This window comes from Pelmatolapia mariae, linkage group LG4, assembly GCF_036321145.2.
Source record: "Pelmatolapia mariae isolate MD_Pm_ZW linkage group LG4, Pm_UMD_F_2, whole genome shotgun sequence".
In the NCBI taxonomy this organism is placed as follows: domain Eukaryota; kingdom Metazoa; phylum Chordata; class Actinopteri; order Cichliformes; family Cichlidae; genus Pelmatolapia; species Pelmatolapia mariae.
The window spans coordinates 28,813,376-28,833,783 of NC_086230.1; the positions used below are offsets into that span (position 1 = coordinate 28,813,376).

The 20,408-nt window shown below is 39.0% G+C and overlaps 1 protein-coding gene across 3 annotated transcripts; it reads left to right on the forward strand.

Annotated features, from left to right (window-relative positions):
• The first annotated feature begins 239 nt into the window (after positions 1 to 239).
• si:ch211-198m17.1 (mucin-2) lies at positions 240 to 18,603 on the forward strand. 3 transcript variants are annotated; one of them, XM_063472323.1, is made up of 13 exons: positions 240 to 427; positions 9,663 to 11,243; positions 11,387 to 11,569; positions 11,828 to 11,926; positions 12,046 to 12,155; positions 12,239 to 12,297; positions 12,395 to 12,525; positions 12,618 to 12,752; positions 13,464 to 13,506; positions 13,664 to 13,701; positions 14,971 to 15,058; positions 15,659 to 15,854; positions 16,913 to 18,603. In XM_063472323.1, the coding sequence occupies exons 1-13, from the start codon at positions 376 to 378 to the stop codon at positions 17,039 to 17,041; spliced, it is 2,844 nt and encodes a 947-aa protein (XP_063328393.1). In that variant the 5' UTR covers positions 240 to 375; the 3' UTR covers positions 17,042 to 18,603. The 3 variants fall into 3 exon arrangements, with proteins under 3 accessions (XP_063328393.1, XP_063328395.1, XP_063328394.1); XM_063472325.1 differs by having other exon boundaries at positions 9,663 to 10,106; XM_063472324.1 differs by lacking the exon at positions 16,913 to 18,603 and adding an exon at positions 16,535 to 16,906.
• Positions 18,604 to 20,408: the final 1,805 nt, after the last annotated feature.

Genomic DNA, 20,408 nt, shown 5'->3' on the forward strand with positions numbered 1-20,408 from the left:
TGTTCTTTTTCAACTTTCACGTCATTGCAGAGCTAAAATTAGACTTGCACACTCTACCAAAGTCCTCTTCTGTGTTGTTGCTGGCATAATTATAACCAAAGCCCTGGTCCGTGGGTGGAGGCAGAGCCATTGCAGCTCCGGTACAGTAATGATAAGTGACAGGAGAGGCAGCCAATCAGAGGAGGGGCTAAAGCTTTTAACCGTGTCAAAGTCTGCAGCTCCCAGTCTAAGATCCCCAGCCACCTGTAGCAGACCAGAGGAGACAGCGCCTGAAGTGAACCGTTATACACTGTTACGCCCGCCGGACACGAACTTCATAACCGGCTAACCACCTCTCTGAAGAGCGGCTTTACAAACTGTCAGAACAACTTAAAGATGTTTCTCATTTGTCTGCTTGCTGTGTTTCTCTTTGGTTCTGCAGCCAAAGGTGAGTGAAGTTTACTTCCAACGGCGTTAGACACCGTGTAGTTACTGTTTATTGTTCTGTAGTTGGGATTAAATCTCCACGTGAAGCCTTAAATTGTGATCAACGAAATGTAATTTGAAGTACTTTTAGTAAAAAAAAAAACACACAGTAAAGGTAAAATGTTCCAAATTGTATTTTAATCCGTACAAGCCAAGCAGCAACAATATTAGAATTTATTTTAGGGTCAAAGTAAATATAGCCCCTCTTTAAATTTAGTGCTGAAATAGATATATTACAGTATATTTCGCCTATTTCTAACAAGAAGAAATCTCATTTTACTGTGCACACGGTATGCATCTATGGTTAGATACTTTTATTATAAAATGCAAAGTGGATTTATCATTATTGGCCCCATGATTACATTTACATGACCTGTAGAACAGTAAAAGGGATTATTCATACAGTATGGATGAATACTTTTTTTTTTTTTTAAATGTACAACGATAAAAATATCCCACCTTCCCCAAAACGACAAAGTCATTTAAAGTACAAGATGCAAGTTTTAAAATAAAGTAAATCCTTAACATATTCATACTGTGGTGGATAAGTGGAAGAAAATGGGTGGATGGATATTTATATTGTTACAGTATACAATGTAGCTGCTACTTAAAAGGATGTTTCTCTTTCTTAATTAGGTTGTTACATTGTTTTTTCAACAGTGTTAATGCAAACAGCTTCATTACTTAATTTCAATTAGAATACGTGATTTATATAAGTTTTTAGTTATATTGAGTTATATTTTACTTATATTGAGGCAAGAAGAATGTAATTGGGCATTCTTGTTTAATTTAATGGTTTGATTTTTCTAAGCACAGAAAGCTCATGGGGCCGTTGGTGTTGTGTTTAAATTCTTAATAGTGCCATTACTTCAGTTATGAGTTAGTTAGACTTTGATTTTTCTGGACGGGTAATGTGGTTTCCAGCGCTTGTGTGGCCAGGAAAAGTGTAAATGTTTAGCTATTAACAGGCCATCATGACTGAGACTGGTGATTAATGACTCATGGTCAGTGTTCGTGTTCGCCTTTGTTGTACAAATGTTAATAAATCCAGTCTTCGTGTGCAGTAACCGAACTCACCTTCTAAAGAATTTAAGGCCATTTGTTGTGAGTTTGTTTAATAGTCAATTTAGGAAATTAAGGTTGAATAAAGTGCATAAACTTTTTTCCTTGGGTATACTATAATCAAACCACGTGACTTATCCCCAGTAAGTGCTGCACACTCAACTTTTTGTTTTTTAACTAGACTTTCATTTGTGGGGGTTTTCCCCAAATAGTTTTGAACCTGACTCAACTCCTTCAGTGTGACTCAAAGCTCTCTGGGGGTGGACTCATGCCAGGGAGAAGGCATCGTTCAAACACCAGGCGACCCCCTGAAGCGCAACACACTCCACACACAAAGTTTACTCTGTGCACCCTCCAAACTGTAGTGAAGCTGCTCAAGGAATTCTGAGAAAAATCTCCACTAGAGCCTTTGTCACTAAACTTAACCGCAGTTAAATAAATCTGTCGCTCTTTCTATTATCTTGCCTCTCAAGTGGATCTTTGTGTTTTAAGCTCCCCGTATGATGACTGAGAGTAATTGTCGCTGTCATGTGCCGGAGTCTCACTTGAAGCCTGCAGGCTGCGTGTTTCTCTTTTCTTGTCATGTGTTTACTTCTATAGCGATGCAGTTAAGCAGGCAGGGAGGAAACTGTGGGGAGCTGACGCACTTTAGTGAGTGTGACAGAAGCGGCAGTAAAGAGTCCAGATGAAAAGACCTCCTGAAGGTTGTGCTCCTCCTCCTCTGAAGCTGCCGCCTCATGTTTTTGAGCCTCCTGTAAGAAAGCAGCAGAGCACATTCAGTGCCTGTCTCTCCTCTTCCCGCTACTGCTTCCTCTCACGCCATGTGCTGTGTCTTGTCTGTTTCACGTGTCGTGTTTTCAGGCCAGTCATCATTAGGTCATTACCAGAGCATGGCAGACTCAGCAGTTAAGGAACAGATGTGGAAGTTAAAAAAAGGAGTATTTTTCTATTGAGTTTCTCTTGTGGACGGTTTTTGATTCACACATTACTAACCCTGCTTTGCAACAATCATTTGTCCTACAACACAATTGCCTCTAAGTTATTCTTTGCTTCTGAATAATGGTAATTGTTCTGCCATATTAAACGTTCCTATCTGTGCTACTATCTGCTTCACTTTCTCATTTCCCTCCATCCTACCTCTTGGCACCTGGTTTTATATCCACTTCTCATCACGTTTTCGCTGCTGTTTCTTCTCCTTCTTTCCCTCCTCTGTCACAGTGTCCCTGCTGTATCCAGCTAGATTAGACCTGCTTCAGGGCAGTAAATCTCACTGTGTAATTGGAAAGCATGTGCTGGCAGAGCTTTAATTGGATATGATATGTGCAGAAGCCCTGCAAGTGTGCTCTTGCTCCAGGGAGCCATCTGTTACTCCCAAGTTGCAGTAAAAGAGCCCTGTTTGCTCACATACAGAGGATAGAGAACTCATGTCTGTCTGGCTCCTCCCACTGTGGATAACACAAATTGGACTGTCTGATGAGGAAGGGGCCAAAGAAAAGACTAGAGTATGACATAATCAGCTGGAATGAATAGAAACTCAGATTAGATATCAGGTCAGGTTCATGTATTTATTTATTCATTTATTTAACTCCCACCTCTGCAATAAATATGTTTCTATGCGTGATGGCCAGCACATGTGGGTGTCAGGCATCAAGCAGCAGGAAGAGCTACCGTTCTGACCAAGATTACGTTTATATGATAATCCAGATGTAAGTAAGTAAAGATTTACTAATAGACTCTATAACCTGTTTTTGGAACATAAAAAATAAAATGTGTGATAAAGAATTTAAGAGTTTAATGAAAGGATTTCAAACAATAATGACATACAATAATATACACACTCCAATGCTAGCCTTTTAGATAGCTTTTATTCAAGACATGCAAAATATAAAGATATTTAATATATAATATATATAAGACAATTAAAAATATTAAAGCCTTGCACCTTTATTAACCTATTGATAACAAATCAATAAGAAAAATGCATGTTCTTGACTGTGAGCAGATGTTAGAGGATGCTGCCTCCAGGTGGGGAATCTACATTTTTCCTTAGCATCCCAAGCCTGTGTGATTGAAGCTATAGCAATAGATTTTATATCAAGTGACAGCAACCAAACCAATCGCTAATTTAAGCTGTCTGGGAATCGACATGTTTTCTTAGAGACGTGTGGTTGTCAGGGGCTCAACAACTGATCTCTAGGCCTGTGTGATTAATGATCCCAATCAAATTAAATTTAAGAATAAACTTTTTTTTACAACTTTTGCATTTGGGGGCACTTTTGCTTTCATCACAGTAATGCGTCAAAATGATTCAGCATCATGCCCTTCTATGATTTAGGCTATCAGTTGCATAAATATTAGGTACACCAAGCTTGAAGGTATTAACGAAAAAGTGCAGTAATCCTGGCTGCTGATAGACTGGATTTATTATATAACTTGGAAAACAAAAATACTTGCAGTAGTTAAAAAGCTGTAAATGCAAATTGTTTGTTGCTACTAACAAAAAGTTGTCTGTTAATTTACTATTTGCTACTCTTATCAGTTCTGTGTATATACTGTACATAATTATATGCATATAATTAACGACTCGATCCAGCTTCTGAGGCATCTGTGTGCATCCTCTTATCAGAACTGTTAACATGAGACAGTTAGCTGCATGACTGACTGTTGGTTAATGAATATTAAAAGTCTCTCTGTGTCCTGTAAGGACGCTCCTGCTCAAGTGGCATCAGCTGTGTAGCTTTGATGTGGCCTCCCTCAGTCCTGGTTTTACCCCTCTGTGGATACAGCAAGAAACTGACCTGTGTGTGTATCTGTCAGTGGTTCATGACATTTAAAACAGCCTTTAAATACCAGGAGGTCATAAAACAGCATGCAAGACTTGTTCGCTCTCATTAACCTACAAAGTGTGCACAGTAATTAGCTGCGAGCCATGGTCCAGTATGCCTGTAGCATTTTTGCCTTGGAACAGCATGTTTCAGATGTCATTTTAGATGATTTTAGGCGCACGACCACTGCACACACTATTGGTCAGCCCTCTGCACGACTCTTCTTTCTCCTTAATGAGATCCTGCCTTCTGGCTTCGGGCTCTTCCTGGCTATTGGGTCACAACCTGTCAGTTCATCTCCTGCTCTGTGTGCAGTCTTTGATCAGCTGGTCCAGCTCTGTGCTGCTGGACGTAATAGACAATTATTTCAAGACTGCAGTTAGCACTGATGAACTGAACGAACAGTTTCATAGCAACACAGAAAAGAGGAGATTCTTTGTCTGCAGTTTTGTACTGTTCCTTCTAGATTCCACTGGCCCTCGCCCAGTGTTATCGGCAATGACGACCATGTATTATCTGGGAGTGGCAGCACTGAGAGGAAGTTAAGGATGTGTGTTTGGGGAACAGGATCTAATGGTCTGTTCATGAGCAGGTACTTTATAGAAATTCTACTGCGTCACTAAAGTACAGCCCTGAACTGAAACATGAGCATCAGTGCCAAAGTCTTGTTCTGTCTCTTTCTATTTCTGTGAGCAAATTGAAGTCTGGCGAAGCTTCGGCAGCTAAAAACAAACATCTCCTTGACTACAGATAAACTTCCCCATTGTGCTTGTTTGATGTTAACATTGAGAAATAAAGGGAAAGATAAAGGTGGAGAGTCACAGGGGCTTTTAGCGATAGTTTATTAAACATCCTTATTGGAATCGGAGCAAAGCCGGACCTTCTTATCCATATCCTCCCGAGTGTGTGTTCACAGGTCGACCTTAACCCCACTTGTCACCCTGCCTGTCCCAGTCATCTCTTTTATATTTGCACGGGGATTATCCGGCTGTAGGCTAAATCCTTAGAGACAAGGCTGCCTGTTAGACTTGCAACACAGAGTGTGCTCTTAATTACTCTGTTCTTTCAACAATACTACTCACTGATTGTCTGTTTGGACTGGGTCTTGGGTTTTTGGTAACCTTTTCCAGTATGGCAACTTGCCAACTGAAAAATAAAGGCCTTAGGCTGGGCCTTACTGCACGTAGTTTGGAAATAATGTGGTCTGTGGTCAGGCGGGCACAATTTGTTGCTATTGTGCCATCAGTCTTCAGCCAGGACGTCATAGAAGTGTACTGTTCTGTACGGACTTTTTGAGACGATGTTTCCATATGAATGGTAATAGAGAAGCAGCAATAAACAAACAATAATATGAAAATGAGGACAAAAAGAGAACCATTATATTTGTGTTTCTCATGACATATGCATTCGTATCCGTGACACCCTATTGTCTGTTACTTCCCTCTGTCCATAAACAAACTATTGTTTTTACAATGTGACCGTAGCATGCACTAATTTTCATTCAGATAAATATCCAAACACTGAGTGTATCAGCAACCCTTTTAGATATTACCGTCCCTGCATTTTGGTTCCAGTTTCTTTCCAAGTATTAAGCTGTAAGCAAGAGATAAGCTGAGACAGAGCTCTGACAAATCACGATTATTGCTTTTGAAAGCAAGATATTTTTTTTGTTCCCTTGTCATAAAAGCGAGAATGAATAACAGAAAATAAATAATAAATCAAACATTTGCGTTGGTATCTGCTGTTTGCCAAATCATTATGTTAAACTTAAATATCGACCCAGAATTTCACAATCAGTACAACCCTACTTTAAATGGCTGTTAAAGTACACCACTAAATTCAATTACTTTTTACTGCTGCCAAGACATTTATCTATAACTAATCCTCAAACGGACAAAGGGCTTTCATGTCTTGGTAATTAAATCTGCATTTCATTTAGTTATTGCCACATCAGTGTTTGTAAACAATATGTCCCACAGACACAGCCAGATGGCTTTCATTGCCTGAGTTATTTTTCCAGTTTTGCGTGGCCAAAGTGGCAGATAGTTATTAAATCAGATGCAGTAATGAACCTCTTGGTTTGTTTATGTGATTATGGCATTGCATGTGAACATACTTCCCTCTCAAGTACAGTGGTTATATTGCATTTATATGTATATATCCTTCTCCTCTGCAGCTCATGGTGTCAGTAGTCGGTGATTTAAAAAGACATTCGATATAAGTTGTGATTTGATTTGTAAGATTTTGTATTAACCCAATCAAAATATTACAGCTTTGTTACTTCAATGCCAGAAACCTGATCCCAGTGACCTTAAAATGAATAACCATTAATCATTGATGGTTAAGTACCGTTAACTAGCAACAGGCCTCTGGGTGTGAAAAAGGAAGAGACAAATTTGACAAAGAGAGAGGCAGTCAATTGATTTGGACTTTGATGTTAAAACTCCAAATGTCCAACTCCATCCTAAAATTGACAGACTAAAAAAACTGTTTTTGTGTCTATAGTTGATTTGTCGCATCGTAAAAGGAAGCGGTGCATTTTTTTAACCCAACAAGACTATTCGAGCATTACTGGCAGTGACCAAAATGCTAAAGTTGATGTTTCAAAAGTCAGAGCTGAGGAACAAATGTGTGATGTCATGGTGGTTTAATATACAGTCTGTGACTAACACTCACCATTACTTTGACAGAAAAAAAATCATTGCCTTTCACTTCCCAATTGATGGCACTATTGACACATCAGATACAGCTAAAATAAACAAAATAAAATACATATTGTACTTTTTAATGCTGTCTTTCTGGCAGCAGTGTAAGGCCAAGAGATTTCACATCTGTTTAAAATGATTTTAAAGATTGGATGCCGTGACGCTGTGGTTGGGATACTGCGGTGGGTACTATTATCTCTCCATATCTCAAAATTTGGAAACTTATTTGAGAGCATTGGGTTAGCATACCTTTGCTTGCCAATTAGCTCTGAGCACAACTGTAGCTAATGTTAGGAATGACTTTAGTTCCTTATTTTAAATGACATTGATACATATTTATCAAGGTGATACTTAAAAGCTACTGCAACTCATGGAGAATGCCTGGAAACTTTCCATTCTGACCAGTATATAGAAATACTGATAACAAACGATAAGGCTCTTTGACAAAGTTTATCATGACTCCTTATACATAGAATAAATGCTACTATTTTTTTTTTTGCTACTTCTATGGGGTCAACAAGATTAATTGCAATTGTAGAATAATGCTGTGTGCTAAATCGGCAGTGCTACTAAAATGTTCAGAATTTGCAGTGCCTCAAATCAGCACGAAAATGCACCTGCTGCTGGCAGTGACATTAACTCAGCTGTAGTGGAGTCACACACCTGACAGGATGGTGTGCTTAGCTGAAACTGGCTGTTTAGTTTCAGTTAAAGCAAAACAGTTTTTAAAAAAATGATTAAAAACTTTAAGTATTTTTGATAATAAATATTATTAATAAATATTTTTGACATAAATTTGATGTGAGATTGTAGAGAGTTGAAGATATGCAGGAATGATGTAAAAAGGTACAAATTGAACCTTCATCTTTAGTTGTTCTTGGAAACACGTCTGCATTATATCTAATTAAAATGTCACTGAGAATGTAACGTCACTGCGTGTCTGGCTGGATCTGATTTAAGAGGTTTTCCATTAATCTAAATCTCTGGTTATCCAGTAAGATTAATACGATGTATTTAAGCCATAATCTTGAATATCCAGGAACTGATATGCATTTCGTAGCAATGATTTCATGCTCTGTTGCCTCATATATCAATATCTAGCTCTGCCACTCCTTTAATTTATGATCACTGAAAACGTCAATTGTGACAGTGGTAATTCCATAATTTGTTACTTTATCTATTTAACTGCTCAATGTCTTATTTTTGTCTTCCAGTACATGACTTTTGAGGTTGGGTATAGGTGTGTGCTCACTGAATGCATCATATCCATAAATGTCTACTGTCACAGGGTGTGTCATGTTGGAGCCTCTGGTTTTTCATCTTTAAATGAGTCTCGGTTACTAAGTGATAAAGACATTAGGTCACACACTGGCCTTGTGCACACAGTGTAATCAAATCAAGCTCAGGATCTGATATTAGTCTTGATCTTTTTCACCACTGGAGAAAACTATTTGTGTAAGGCGTCCACCCATCTGACTCCTGGCAGTAGAATATCTATCCTCTCTGGCTGCTGAAAAAACATGCTTTGAATGTAATCACTCATTATCAAAGACCTCCTACTGTTTGTACTGTTCCTAAAGAATGGGAACAGGCTAAATGAGAACAGGCGTCAGAACAGCACAGTGAACAAACAGAAGGCAGCTCGTTTACGGTAGTTCTTATCAACAGATTCAGTATTTTTGTCAACTGTTCTATGTGCTGTGTTTTAGATTTTTATTTAAGTCATGACCTCGTGTGATTACAGCTTAAAGTCCTTGTCCACCAAAGTAACAGGGTCAACTGTTGCTGTGGTGGACAGTCCTGTCGACCTTACTGTTTAGGTTGGTTCTCATTGTGTGATTTTCAGCAGGATCATTCTGCAAATTTCAGTTAAAAAATGATCTCTGTACAAGTCTGAGATGGTTTTGACATATGCAGAGGAGGGGTAGTGGATATATTGTAAAGCTGTTTAGCACAGAGCTACCAGGCAGGAGGAAAAGAGGAAGACAACAGGTGAGCTTTATGGATGTAGTGAAGAAGGACAAGCAGAAGGCTGGTAAGACAGAAGAGTAGCAGAAATCCTTTCATTTTTAATCTAGAGTAAAGGGCATCTGGACTTGGAAAGCGTTGATAAAATTTTCAGGTCAATTTAATTCAGTCCATGAGTAAACAACTACCCGCTCCACTGCAGGTGGGATTGATTTAAATAGGAGAGTATCTTTTCTTTTAGACATTGGATGTTTAGCATTAAAATTTGGGCTAAACACTTATGCCTGAATTATACCTGAATCTATGTTGTAACTTGGGACATAACCGGTAACCCCTCTTAACCTTACACCACAACCTTCCACGCCATTCAGTCAGTGCGGACTTCATCGGTCCGACATGTAGTTACATTTCTTGGGAGGGGCACTTCAGGTTACGTGGAAGGTTATGGCAGATTTAAGAAGGCTTTTCGGTTACATTGTAAGTTATGACGTAGATTTCCCACTAAAGAATAGTTGAGGCAATATATATATCTGTCCTATACATGCCTTTTTTAAAAAATTCATTTTACTGTGGCAAGCTTTGGACTTGAAGAGAAGGTAAAAATCTGATTATTTTTGTGCTTTTGTGTTCATTCTAGGAGTAGCAACTGAATCTGTTACATCTAATTTCACAACCAGTGGAGAAATGAACAATGGGACTTCAACAGCTTTTCCAGCATCACTCTTGACTACTGCCACAAACTCAAATCCAAGCAGTGCCCTCACAGACAGCGGCTTGACAACTGCTTCAGAAGTGACAAGAGCAACAGAAAGTACTACTCGAGAATTCACAACTGTGCACACAACTCTCACCAATGCAGAGACATTTAATGTGAGCTCTCAGTCCACGATCACTACTAATGCTACGGTTACTAAGAATGGTACTGTGACCACTGGCAGCCCAGCTCCCTCTCCATCACCTCCAACCACTGACGCAATCATGTCGACTGCAAGGCCAGGGACGAGCAATTCTACCAGCGATAGCGAGACTACAAATACAACCACCGTTCCGGTTCCAGCCACGAATCAAACAATGAGCACAAGTACATTGATCGCACACACAACCACCAACATATCTCTAAGTACACCACACTCCACCAATGGCACAACTGGAAGTACATCAATCACACAGACTAACAATGACACCACTAGTAGCACAGCAGTTACAGACACTGGGAACGGCACAACGATGACACATTCAACCACCTACACAACTCATAGTACACCGTACACCAACAATGACACATCCGCGAGCACAACAGTGACACACATTGCCAATGACACATCTACAAGTGCACCAGTGACAAACTCAACCTCTCACACAAATGTAAGTACACCTGTGACCCAGACTAACAACGACACCACTGTTAGCACACCAATGACCAACACCAGGAATGACACAACTACAGTTATGCCAATCACAAACTCAACTACCCACACAATTGCAAGTACACCAGTCACCCAGACTAACAACGACACCACTGTTAGCACACCAATTACAAACACCAGTAATAACACATCTACAAGTGCACCAGTGACAAACTCAACCTCTCACACAATTGCAAGTACACCTGTGACCCAGACTAACAATGACACCACTGTTAGCACACCAATTACCAACACCAGTAATGACACAACTACAGTTATGCCAATCACAAACACAACCATCAACATAACTGCAAGTACACCAGTCACCCAGACTAACAACGACACCACTGCCAGTACACCATTTACACACACAAGCAACAGCACGGCTATGGTTACATCTCCCACAAGCAACCATTCAACTAGCATTACTCCAGTCACACCCACAAGCAACAACACAACTTTTATTACAGCAACTACACCACTAAGCAACATCACAACTTCAACTACTGAAGAAACCAGCAACAGCACAGCAATTACCACAACACTCACCTCAGTAAGCTCTACAGCTGTGTTAACTCCAACTACTCAACCAAACACTACTACCACCTCTCCTAAGACTGCTGCATCTACTACCGCACCCTTGTCCTCAACTGCTGCCATAAACACAACACTCACAGCTGGACCCTCACCCTCTTCACCCAACACCATCTCCAACTCCAGCTCTTTCCCTCCAAGCACCTCCCCAGGCAATAGCACCGTACCCCCCAGTGGAAATGCCACCACCCTTAGTCCCTCAACAGCAAGCTCAGGAGGTAATACTAACAGCATGATACATGTTGATGTGTGTTCTTGTAAATAATATACTATAACATGGAGGTGAGAAGGAAATTCATGAAAATCCATCCATGTATTTTCTATTGAAGATCTGATTGTTTCTCTTTTTTTGATGATATAGTGACAAATCACACTGCAGTAACCGCAACTACAACTCTTTCAACTGAAGCTAGTGGCATTACAACTGCCATTCCAACAACCATCTCTAACATCACAACCACCACCCTGCAACCAACACAGATCACTACCAGCAACCAAACCACTCCAGCTCCACCCACCACCACCACGCAGAGTCCAGTCATAGGTTTGTACCTTTAAAGTGCTTTTCCATAGACGAGAATACAGATTATGAAATCAGACATGCACCTTGACATGAATAGTAATGTTCCCACATATCCTGGAAATATAAAGAAGCAACTGTTAGCTTGCAAAAAAACGTTATTTAAAAGCTGTCTATGACTTCTTTTTGTGCTCACTCCATGTGGCCAAAAAAGTATTTTGTAATTAACAAAACAGAAATAACATTTGTTTATGGGATACATTTTATTTTCTTGCTTGCCAGTGTGTCCAGCTGTCCCATGTCCACTTGAAAGCGTCTGTCTTAATGGCACTTGCCAGTGTCTCTCTGGTAGCTACCTGCTGAATGGACGTTGTGTACCTGGTAAAAAAATTAAAGCATTTTATGTCTGTTCAGACAAAAAGTCTGTGTAAATGAAAGTGTAATTGGGTGTTAATAGTGAATTTGTCGTCTAATATTCTCTTCTCCTCTTCATCACGCAGCCCATGTGTTCCCAGGGAGGCTTCATCTTACCAACTTGAAATTTGAAAATGAAATGTACAACAGGTCCTCAAAGATATTCCAGATGACAGCTGCTAATATTTCAGCAACAGTAGGTCATGAAGACAGAAACATGTTGGGTAGCTCTAGAATTTGTCAACTTAATCGATAAACTGTGTTTATTCTGTTTCACAGCTTAGCAATATCCTCAAGAACCAGCCAGGGTATATCCGATCTGATGTTGTGCAACTTGAGTGAGTACATGTTTCACTTTCCTATTACACAAAGATGCGATGCCACATGTTAAAAAAGGTGTCTAACCTCTGTTGGTTGTTTTCTATAAATCTCCAGACCAGGAAGCGTGCAAGCAACTGTAAATAATGTGTTTAGTGGCACCACTGAAACTCAAGCTACCGTTGATAAGGCCATAAATGAAGCTATAAAAACTTCCACTGGAATTCTGGCTCAAGCTACATATACAGGTAAATGCTGACTACATTCTATACAAGTCAAGTGATCAATTAATAACATATCTTTGATTTACAGAGCCTGTTCTGTTCTCGTCCCTTCTTAGGTACAAACCTGTGTGAGCAGAATCCATTACCTTGTGAAGTTTCCTCTGCAGTATGCACAAATGCAAATGGCCAGGCTACATGTGCCTGCAAAGACGGCTACATCTCCAATGTGTACTCAAACACTAGTTGCAAAGGTAAAAGTGACTATTTCGGATTATTACTTTTTCCATAATCCAGACCTGTGTTGGATTTAAATGAGGAAACTACCACATGCTCTAGTATTTACGTCAAGTCTTTAATGTTTTTTTTTTTGCCTTCACAACGTCCTGCTGCAATAGTGTTATACATTAAAGGCTCATGCATAGACCATCAAAGCTGACCACCTGCAGCTTTTAAGACTAAGCTCGAGTGAAATTTCCCGAGCTTGTCTACAGTCACGAGAACTGTAACAAAACCTTCTTATCCTTGCAAAAAAAATTCTGTGTGGGAATGAGAAGGAGAATCAACAGGGAGTGAGACTCACGTACAAGGTCAAGAGCTGTAGCCTTTTCTCCATGCCGACCCCTGACACTTCCTTCATTTATCTCTCTAATTCATTTCTTTTTAATGGGGATGTTTCCCTGGAAACATGTAGAAGAATTGCAGCTTTGCCTCTGTGTATAGGGTTGTGACCAAGGAGATCGGCTATAGGAAATACTGTTAAAGAACAAGACCGTAGGCCTCAAACAAATCCAGCATACAACTCGTAAACTGTTTAATAGCAAGCCTTTAAGTGAAGAGACTCCCAGAGTGCTCCTATTTTTGGATGTGCCATCATGAGCACTAAATGTTTCTGTCCAGTGAATCTGAAACATTCATTGGACAAAACATGATCTCTATGTTACAATTGCTGTTTCTTTTTGCAGCGTGTCCAAGCGGACAGAGGGCAGTGGGAGCAGCGTGTGAAGCGTAAGTACACACATTTTTAAATTCTGTCTACTGGTTTTGCACGTCTTCCAGGTGGTGCACAGTGTTAAAATATGGCTCCCCCATGTGGATTTATTGTTGAACTCCATTATGGTTCTGGGGAGTTCTGAAATGTGAATGTCACTGTGCTTTCTTTTAGATGTCCCTTTGGGTATGCTGGATTCAACTGCAGTGACTGTGAGTATAACATCAGTATTACAAAGGGGAAATGCTAAAGAAGCAGAACTCATATAGACTGCACAGTATATGGACTGGTTCCTATATAGCGATTTTCTGCTTTCCCAGAGTACTCAAAGAGCTCTATACAACATGCCACATTCACCCATTCACACCCATTCACACAAGCACTGTCTTCTATGTTTGTTTTAGTGCTTAGTTAGTGCTTTCTAACTACCATTCATACACATTCATACTCCGATGGATGCATCGGAGAGCAACTTGGGGTTAGTATCTTGCCCAAGGATATTTGGCATGCAGACTAGTGGGAGCCAGGGATCGAACTACCAACCTTCCGATCAGTAGATAATTTAAATATATATCTGAGATTTCTAACTAGGGATATTAATACCTAAGGGAATACTTCTGAAGTAGCCACAGGGATATGTTAAAAGTTCTACTGTTTAGTTGAATAACTAAGTGGCTCTAAATATGTTAGACAGCCAAAGGTTATACATAAGGGATTAAAATAAAGGGCTGTCAAAAAGTATTTACCCGCTTCCTGATTTCTTTTTTTTTTTTTTTTTTTTTACATCTTTGTCACACATGTTTCAACTCATCAAACTGATTGTAATATTAGTCAAATATCACCAGAGTAAATACAAAATGCTGTTTTTAAAAGGTGATTTCATTTGCCATATTAAATCTTTGTGTTCCCCAAGACTTTGGGGAAAATATTCTTTGGACTGACGAGACAACAGTTTCGGAAGGTTACTAGAGCTATTGTCCTAGTCCAATTCAGGACCATGGCGTGAATTAAACGGGCTGGAAAAACCTCCAATGTGGCTGAATTAAAACAATTCTGCAAAGAAGAGTGAGCCAACATTTCTCCACAGTGAAGTAAAAGACTCATTGCCAGTTTCTGCAAATGCTTGATTGAAGCACTTGCTCCCAGTGGTGTTACTACCAATTATTAGCTGTTGTTTCCTTTATGTAGGGCTAGGTACAGTACGTTTGGTTAGTCCTTTTCCCTTAATAAATAAAATAATCTTTTAAAACTGCACTTTGAATTTTCTTGGGTTATGTTTAGCTAATATTAAAATTCGTTTGGTGATCTGAAAGTTACACAGTAGTCAAATCGATGAATGGTGGTGATGGTTTTATAAGATGAAAGTAGAATACATCCAGTTTAAAATGAGTTTCAATAAGTACAAAATGATGAATAGTGTTGATGAAGGTGTTCTTGGGTCCATCTGACAGGGCACAATGTTTTCAATTGTGTGTTCACAGCGGCCCTGCTGGCAGTGGTGATCATTTCCTGTGTACTAGGAGGAATTCTACTCATTCTTATCCTGGCTTTGCTCATATACTGCTGCTGGTAAGAATATTATAGATCACTTATACCCCCCCCCCCCCCAACATTGCTCATATGTACTGATTGCCTGTGATTCACACTGAAATATAATGAAGTCGCTCTGCATCTTACAGCTCCACTTCTCTGTGCAAATGGTCGTTTGTAGCTTGGACTAGATTGGATGGAAATGGGCAAGTTGTCATATGCCCAGAATAAATAAAATGGCTATTAAAAATCTTTAGGACTTGAGGCTAAAGTTGTGATTATATTCTGCACTCCTGTGAAAAACAAAGGCCTCAATCGTGTTAATTTTTCTCTATGAAAAACTATACTTAACTAAAGACTTAGTGTGTCTGCAGAACTGAATCCAAAACTGTTGGACAAGCAGACGGAATATGTTTTAAAGAACTGACACAAATTTTAAGATTTTAAAAAACCTCAGGACTTTGTGTATATGTGGCAACTATAGCATTAGCAAACACGAGTAGCAAAATTGCTCAGCTGCAGTTAATAATAAACTATTGTTGCTGTGTCTGTGGGAGTTCACTGCTTAAATTTAAAAAATAAAGCAAGATATAAAATAGAACATAAAATGTGACTGTTGCTCTATTTTCTGTATGTCAGGAGGCTGTGCTCAAATAGAAAGCAAGACATTAGCAGCAGCCCTTACTCAACAGAAGACTTAAACCAGCCCTGGCCTACTGGCATCATGCCCATCCCCCGTGCCAACAGTAAATGGGATGGAGCTCCTTCTATAGAGATGACAGAAGGGGGCAGCAGTAATGCCCTGGTGGACAAAAGGCATCAAAGCAATGGAATGGTGAGTTACCGCAGCTGTTTTTCTGCTGTCTCAGTTATTTACTGCTAATCCTCAGTCTAACAGTCCTGCATATTGTTGCTTACTAACTAAATCAAATGTTTGTTCACTCAGTTGCTTCATTATCTCACATCTAGATTGGATCTGCTTATTAACCCACTCAGTAAACAAGGATTTGCAGGTTGAAAACAAAACAAATTGCATGGAGATGGAACATGAAACAGCACTTATATAAAAAAGTTTTTACTATAAGCCTCATGCACATAAATACATTTAAACAAGTGCTTTTTTTCTATGCTTAAGAACTTAAAATATTTACACACTTACTTGGATGTACTGGGGACAACTTCAGTAACTTGTCCAAGGATACTTCAAATCACAGACTGGGAAAAACCAGGAACTGACCCACCAATCTATTGATTAGTAAGCAACGATCGCTAGCTCTCAAGCCACAGCTGCAACTATGTGTGGGCAGAGCTTGCTTTCTGGCAGATTTAGCTAGACTAGACTTTTGTTTTTGACCTGCAAATTAATAACTGGGCACATAACCTTCTTGCATCACTCCCCAGATAAATCAGATGCTTTGATGATGCATTTTAACTCCTGTGATCATAAATAAAGTGCTAGCATGTAGCCCCCTGCCACGCTCCCTGCTTTGCCTGACTCCCAGTATGTTGCTTTAGGGGTTTCAGCGGAAGCAGAAAGGATGGAAAAAGGTAAGGCATGGCTTTGCTTTTAGATTCTTGATTTGCCTTGATACACCCCTGCTGATAACTTAGAGATGCCAGAGTGAGAAGGTGATGGGTTTTCTGGGTGATGGGGAGCTTCAACGGGGATTTCTCAGCAGTGTGCTTTCATCTTCACACTAAATCCAGCATGTTCAAAGAAATTCATCTGATAATATTTTTGGAAGTAGTGATGAATAATTTTTCAGTCTACACTGGTGACTGGGGTTACCTATGTGTGTGGGTCTTGAGTTTTGTGGGTAAAAGTGTGTGAACCTATGAAGTCCCTGCTTCTTTATGAAAGTGTCACACTCACTCCTTCTACTGACTTTTCAGACGGGATCGTACGATCTCAACCCAGAAGGAATGATGACCTTCAAAGGTAAAAATACATCTCGTTACTCGTATCTGGTTCAAGGCCATGAAAATCCTTACTTCTTACCTGGAGACGAGAAGAAAAACTGAAACTAAAACACTAAAACCTTCAAATGAGCGAGGAAGACGGGATCAAAAAGAAGTAACTGGTTTGAAACTCTGGGACTACAGATACATATCCTGAGAAGAGTTATTTATAAAGATACTTTACCCTCTGAGCTTATTTGCATTAATGATGAATCACAAAGGACATTTAAAAAAAAAAAATCTTGAAAATTACCAAAGAGATTCATTTGTGTGCATCATGTCTGCTCTTAATGGTTACAACCAGTGGATGTCGCTGTTGCTCATTACATTCATATATAGTATAATAGTTTGTTTGTTTTTTAACAACAGAGCTGACTTTTAATCCTTTTTTTATGCTTTGATGAATTCAAATAGAATTTTAAAAATGAAGCATCTTATTTTGCTAATTGCACTAAAGTATATAATATGTTTACTATTAGTTTTTATATAAATCAGAGGTAAATTGAATGTTGGTTCTTATGGGGTACCTGCTATTTTTCCTAAAAGGATGTGATCTTTTTTGTATTAAGCAAATCATGAATGACTAAAGGGGCTGGATCCCTGTTTGGGAGTATTTAAAGGGATTTATGTTGTAGCAGTCTGTATCTGTTGAAGCTACACTTGCAAAATGTGCCTGTTTAAGAGTCTGTTTGATGAATAGGAAACATTGTGCTAAGCTGGTAAAAAAAAAGAAAAAAAAAAAGAAGCCTGTCTGCTTTTTTTGGATGTGCCAAAAATCATTTGTAAACATTGTTTTGAGGATTCTGTATAAATTATATATTTATCTTTGTGCTTCTGAGAGAATGGACTGTTTTATAAGTGTGTGTTTTTGTAAAGAAAAAGACTGTGCACACATCCAGCAGAAATAAATTAATTTAAAGAGGCATGCACTTGGTTTTCATCATTCACATATGTAAGTCAGTGTAACTGTAGATTTTTTGTAAAATTATAAATATATGTAACCAAAACAAAGAATTACAACCATTACCAACTTGGAATATAGAGCTACAAGAATATTATGGCTGCATGCAGCTTGCACTAAACTCCCACTACAAGCTCACATTGTCCAGTCCAGTAACTGTTAAATATTATTTTAAACCAGGTGTTTTGTGCACAGTGGAATTAAAAAAATGTGGGTTATATTAAATGACTGTAGGTTGTAGTCGATTAACAATAAGTAGCTGTTTTTGTTCAAGAGGACTTCAGTCTTTGGGACCTAACTGCATCCATTAGTAACTTTTTCCACATGTCACATGTAATGCTTTCTTTTCTTTATTGTAAAAAAAAAAAGAAAAAAAAGAAGAAGCTTTGTGGTAATTTCTGTTTTGTTTTCACGCATTTGTCAAATGTGCAACCTCTGGTGTTGAGAAAGAATAGCTCCGCACTTTAATAATCTCAACCAAGAACTTCCCTCAAGGCATTCCTAAGAAATCATGTTCAACAGGAAGGCACAGACAAACAGACGACCTAAAAAACATGTTGCCTCCAGTCATAGTTGTTGTTGCTACTGAGGCATGAGAATGAGTAATTTACAACAGATATATCAGCGTGGCCTTATAATGAGGAAATAAAACAAATATAGTGACCGAAGGTGTTTTATTTTTGTATTCTTGATTTTTTTTATATCACATATCGACCAAAGTCAATATCAACCGTGATCTAGCCTCTGTTTGTTTGTTTAGAAATTATATGCATAATTAAGCATTTAATTAAAAGTATTACCACTGTCATAATTTAAGCTGAATATGAGCGCAATTATATTACAGCTGCAGAAGGCTGTGGGATATAATTTAACTGCTATATGAATCTCAGTGTTGATGGGACTATTCTTGGAGGTAGATGCAGATGCACTTTACCTAGAAACTCCCCGCTCTGTATATTATGCTGCACTATGTCACATAGATTGATGAGGTGGTTGCTGCTGTGGTGTTGCAGTCAGTCGGCAGTCAGCCAAGCTCTTAAAAACTGGGATTTGGTTTGTTGGTGCTAAATCTGGCTTTGCCAAACCTTAATCCCGGGCACTGGGTCACTTGAACAGACTGTGGCGAGTATACAGGAGGAACAAATCAGATGCATGTAAATCATGCATGTAAAGATTAAACATGTGTGTAGAACCCTGATCCATTGCTTAATAGCAATGGCACGTATATGGCTGGAACTTAACTAATCTGAGAGTGAAATAAAATTTAGAATAGAATAGAATAGAATAATCCTTTAATTGTCCCACAAGGGGAAATTTGGTATTATATTTAAATATATGGTCTGGTCCAATAATATATATGTGTATATAAACCCTAATTCAAAGAAGGTTGGGCCATGTGCTATTAAGAATAAAATGTGGATTTATGAAATTTACAATCATTTGATTCAGTGTTTATTTACATTTTACACCTTTTAAAACTGTGTTTGTATGTTATTGGTGCTTACAAATGTTTACAACCATTTTATTATGGAGCAGTGTCTCCATTTGGTTGCCTTCATTGTCAGTTATGGCAATAAAGATGATTTACTTTTAAGTCGTGCAAAATAATCTTTTAATATGTTTGATTACTTTGTTGCATTAATAAGAATTTAGGTGCTTAGAGGCTAAGTAACATGGGTCAATTACAATGATTGCTCAAGTTATGGATTTTGTCTTTTGGCTTCATTGTCTTCTGTTACTTGCAGCAGTTGAGACTGATGTGTTTTGTCAGAGCTTTTGGGACAATTGATTGAAATTAGCAGTCTTCACACAACATCACTTTAGTCTGCGAAGCAGCAAACAACTTAATATTGCTGATATGGTCAATACTTATCTGAAGAGGCAGGAGAGCGAGGATTCATGAAAATCTCTGACTTTGGGACAAAATCAATGAAAGTTTGTTCACACACACACAGTCGAAATTAAAAGGTTTTATTTCAAATTTTCAACCACTTTTTGAACACAGCCATGGAACTATACTCTGGTGCTTCTCATCTGTGTAGGAATGCTTTGTATTTTACAGCCATTACCAGCTTGCCAAATCCTGGCCGAGTCTGCTGCAGCACATCCCATCAGCCCACAGACTCAGCTGACTGATCGATAGACCACTTAGCGGCCGTGAGCTACACATCCCAGTCATTTGACCCGCTGGAGCTGTGGGAATGGGCACGCAATTCAATAAGCATCGAGCCACTGAAACAACTGAACTGGACCGCCAGCTTGAGGAACTTCCTCCTCCCGGATAGATCCACATACATCTGCTCTGACTGCAGAGTAGGTGCGTCAAAGCTATCGTCACACACTCATGGTGGGATCGAGATGTGGATTAACATGGAGCTATTGATTCCTTCTTGTTGCATATAAAGAAATAGTTGAATTAACTGAAAGCTTATCCCTTGTATATTTCAGGTTCTGGACTCACCTTAAATG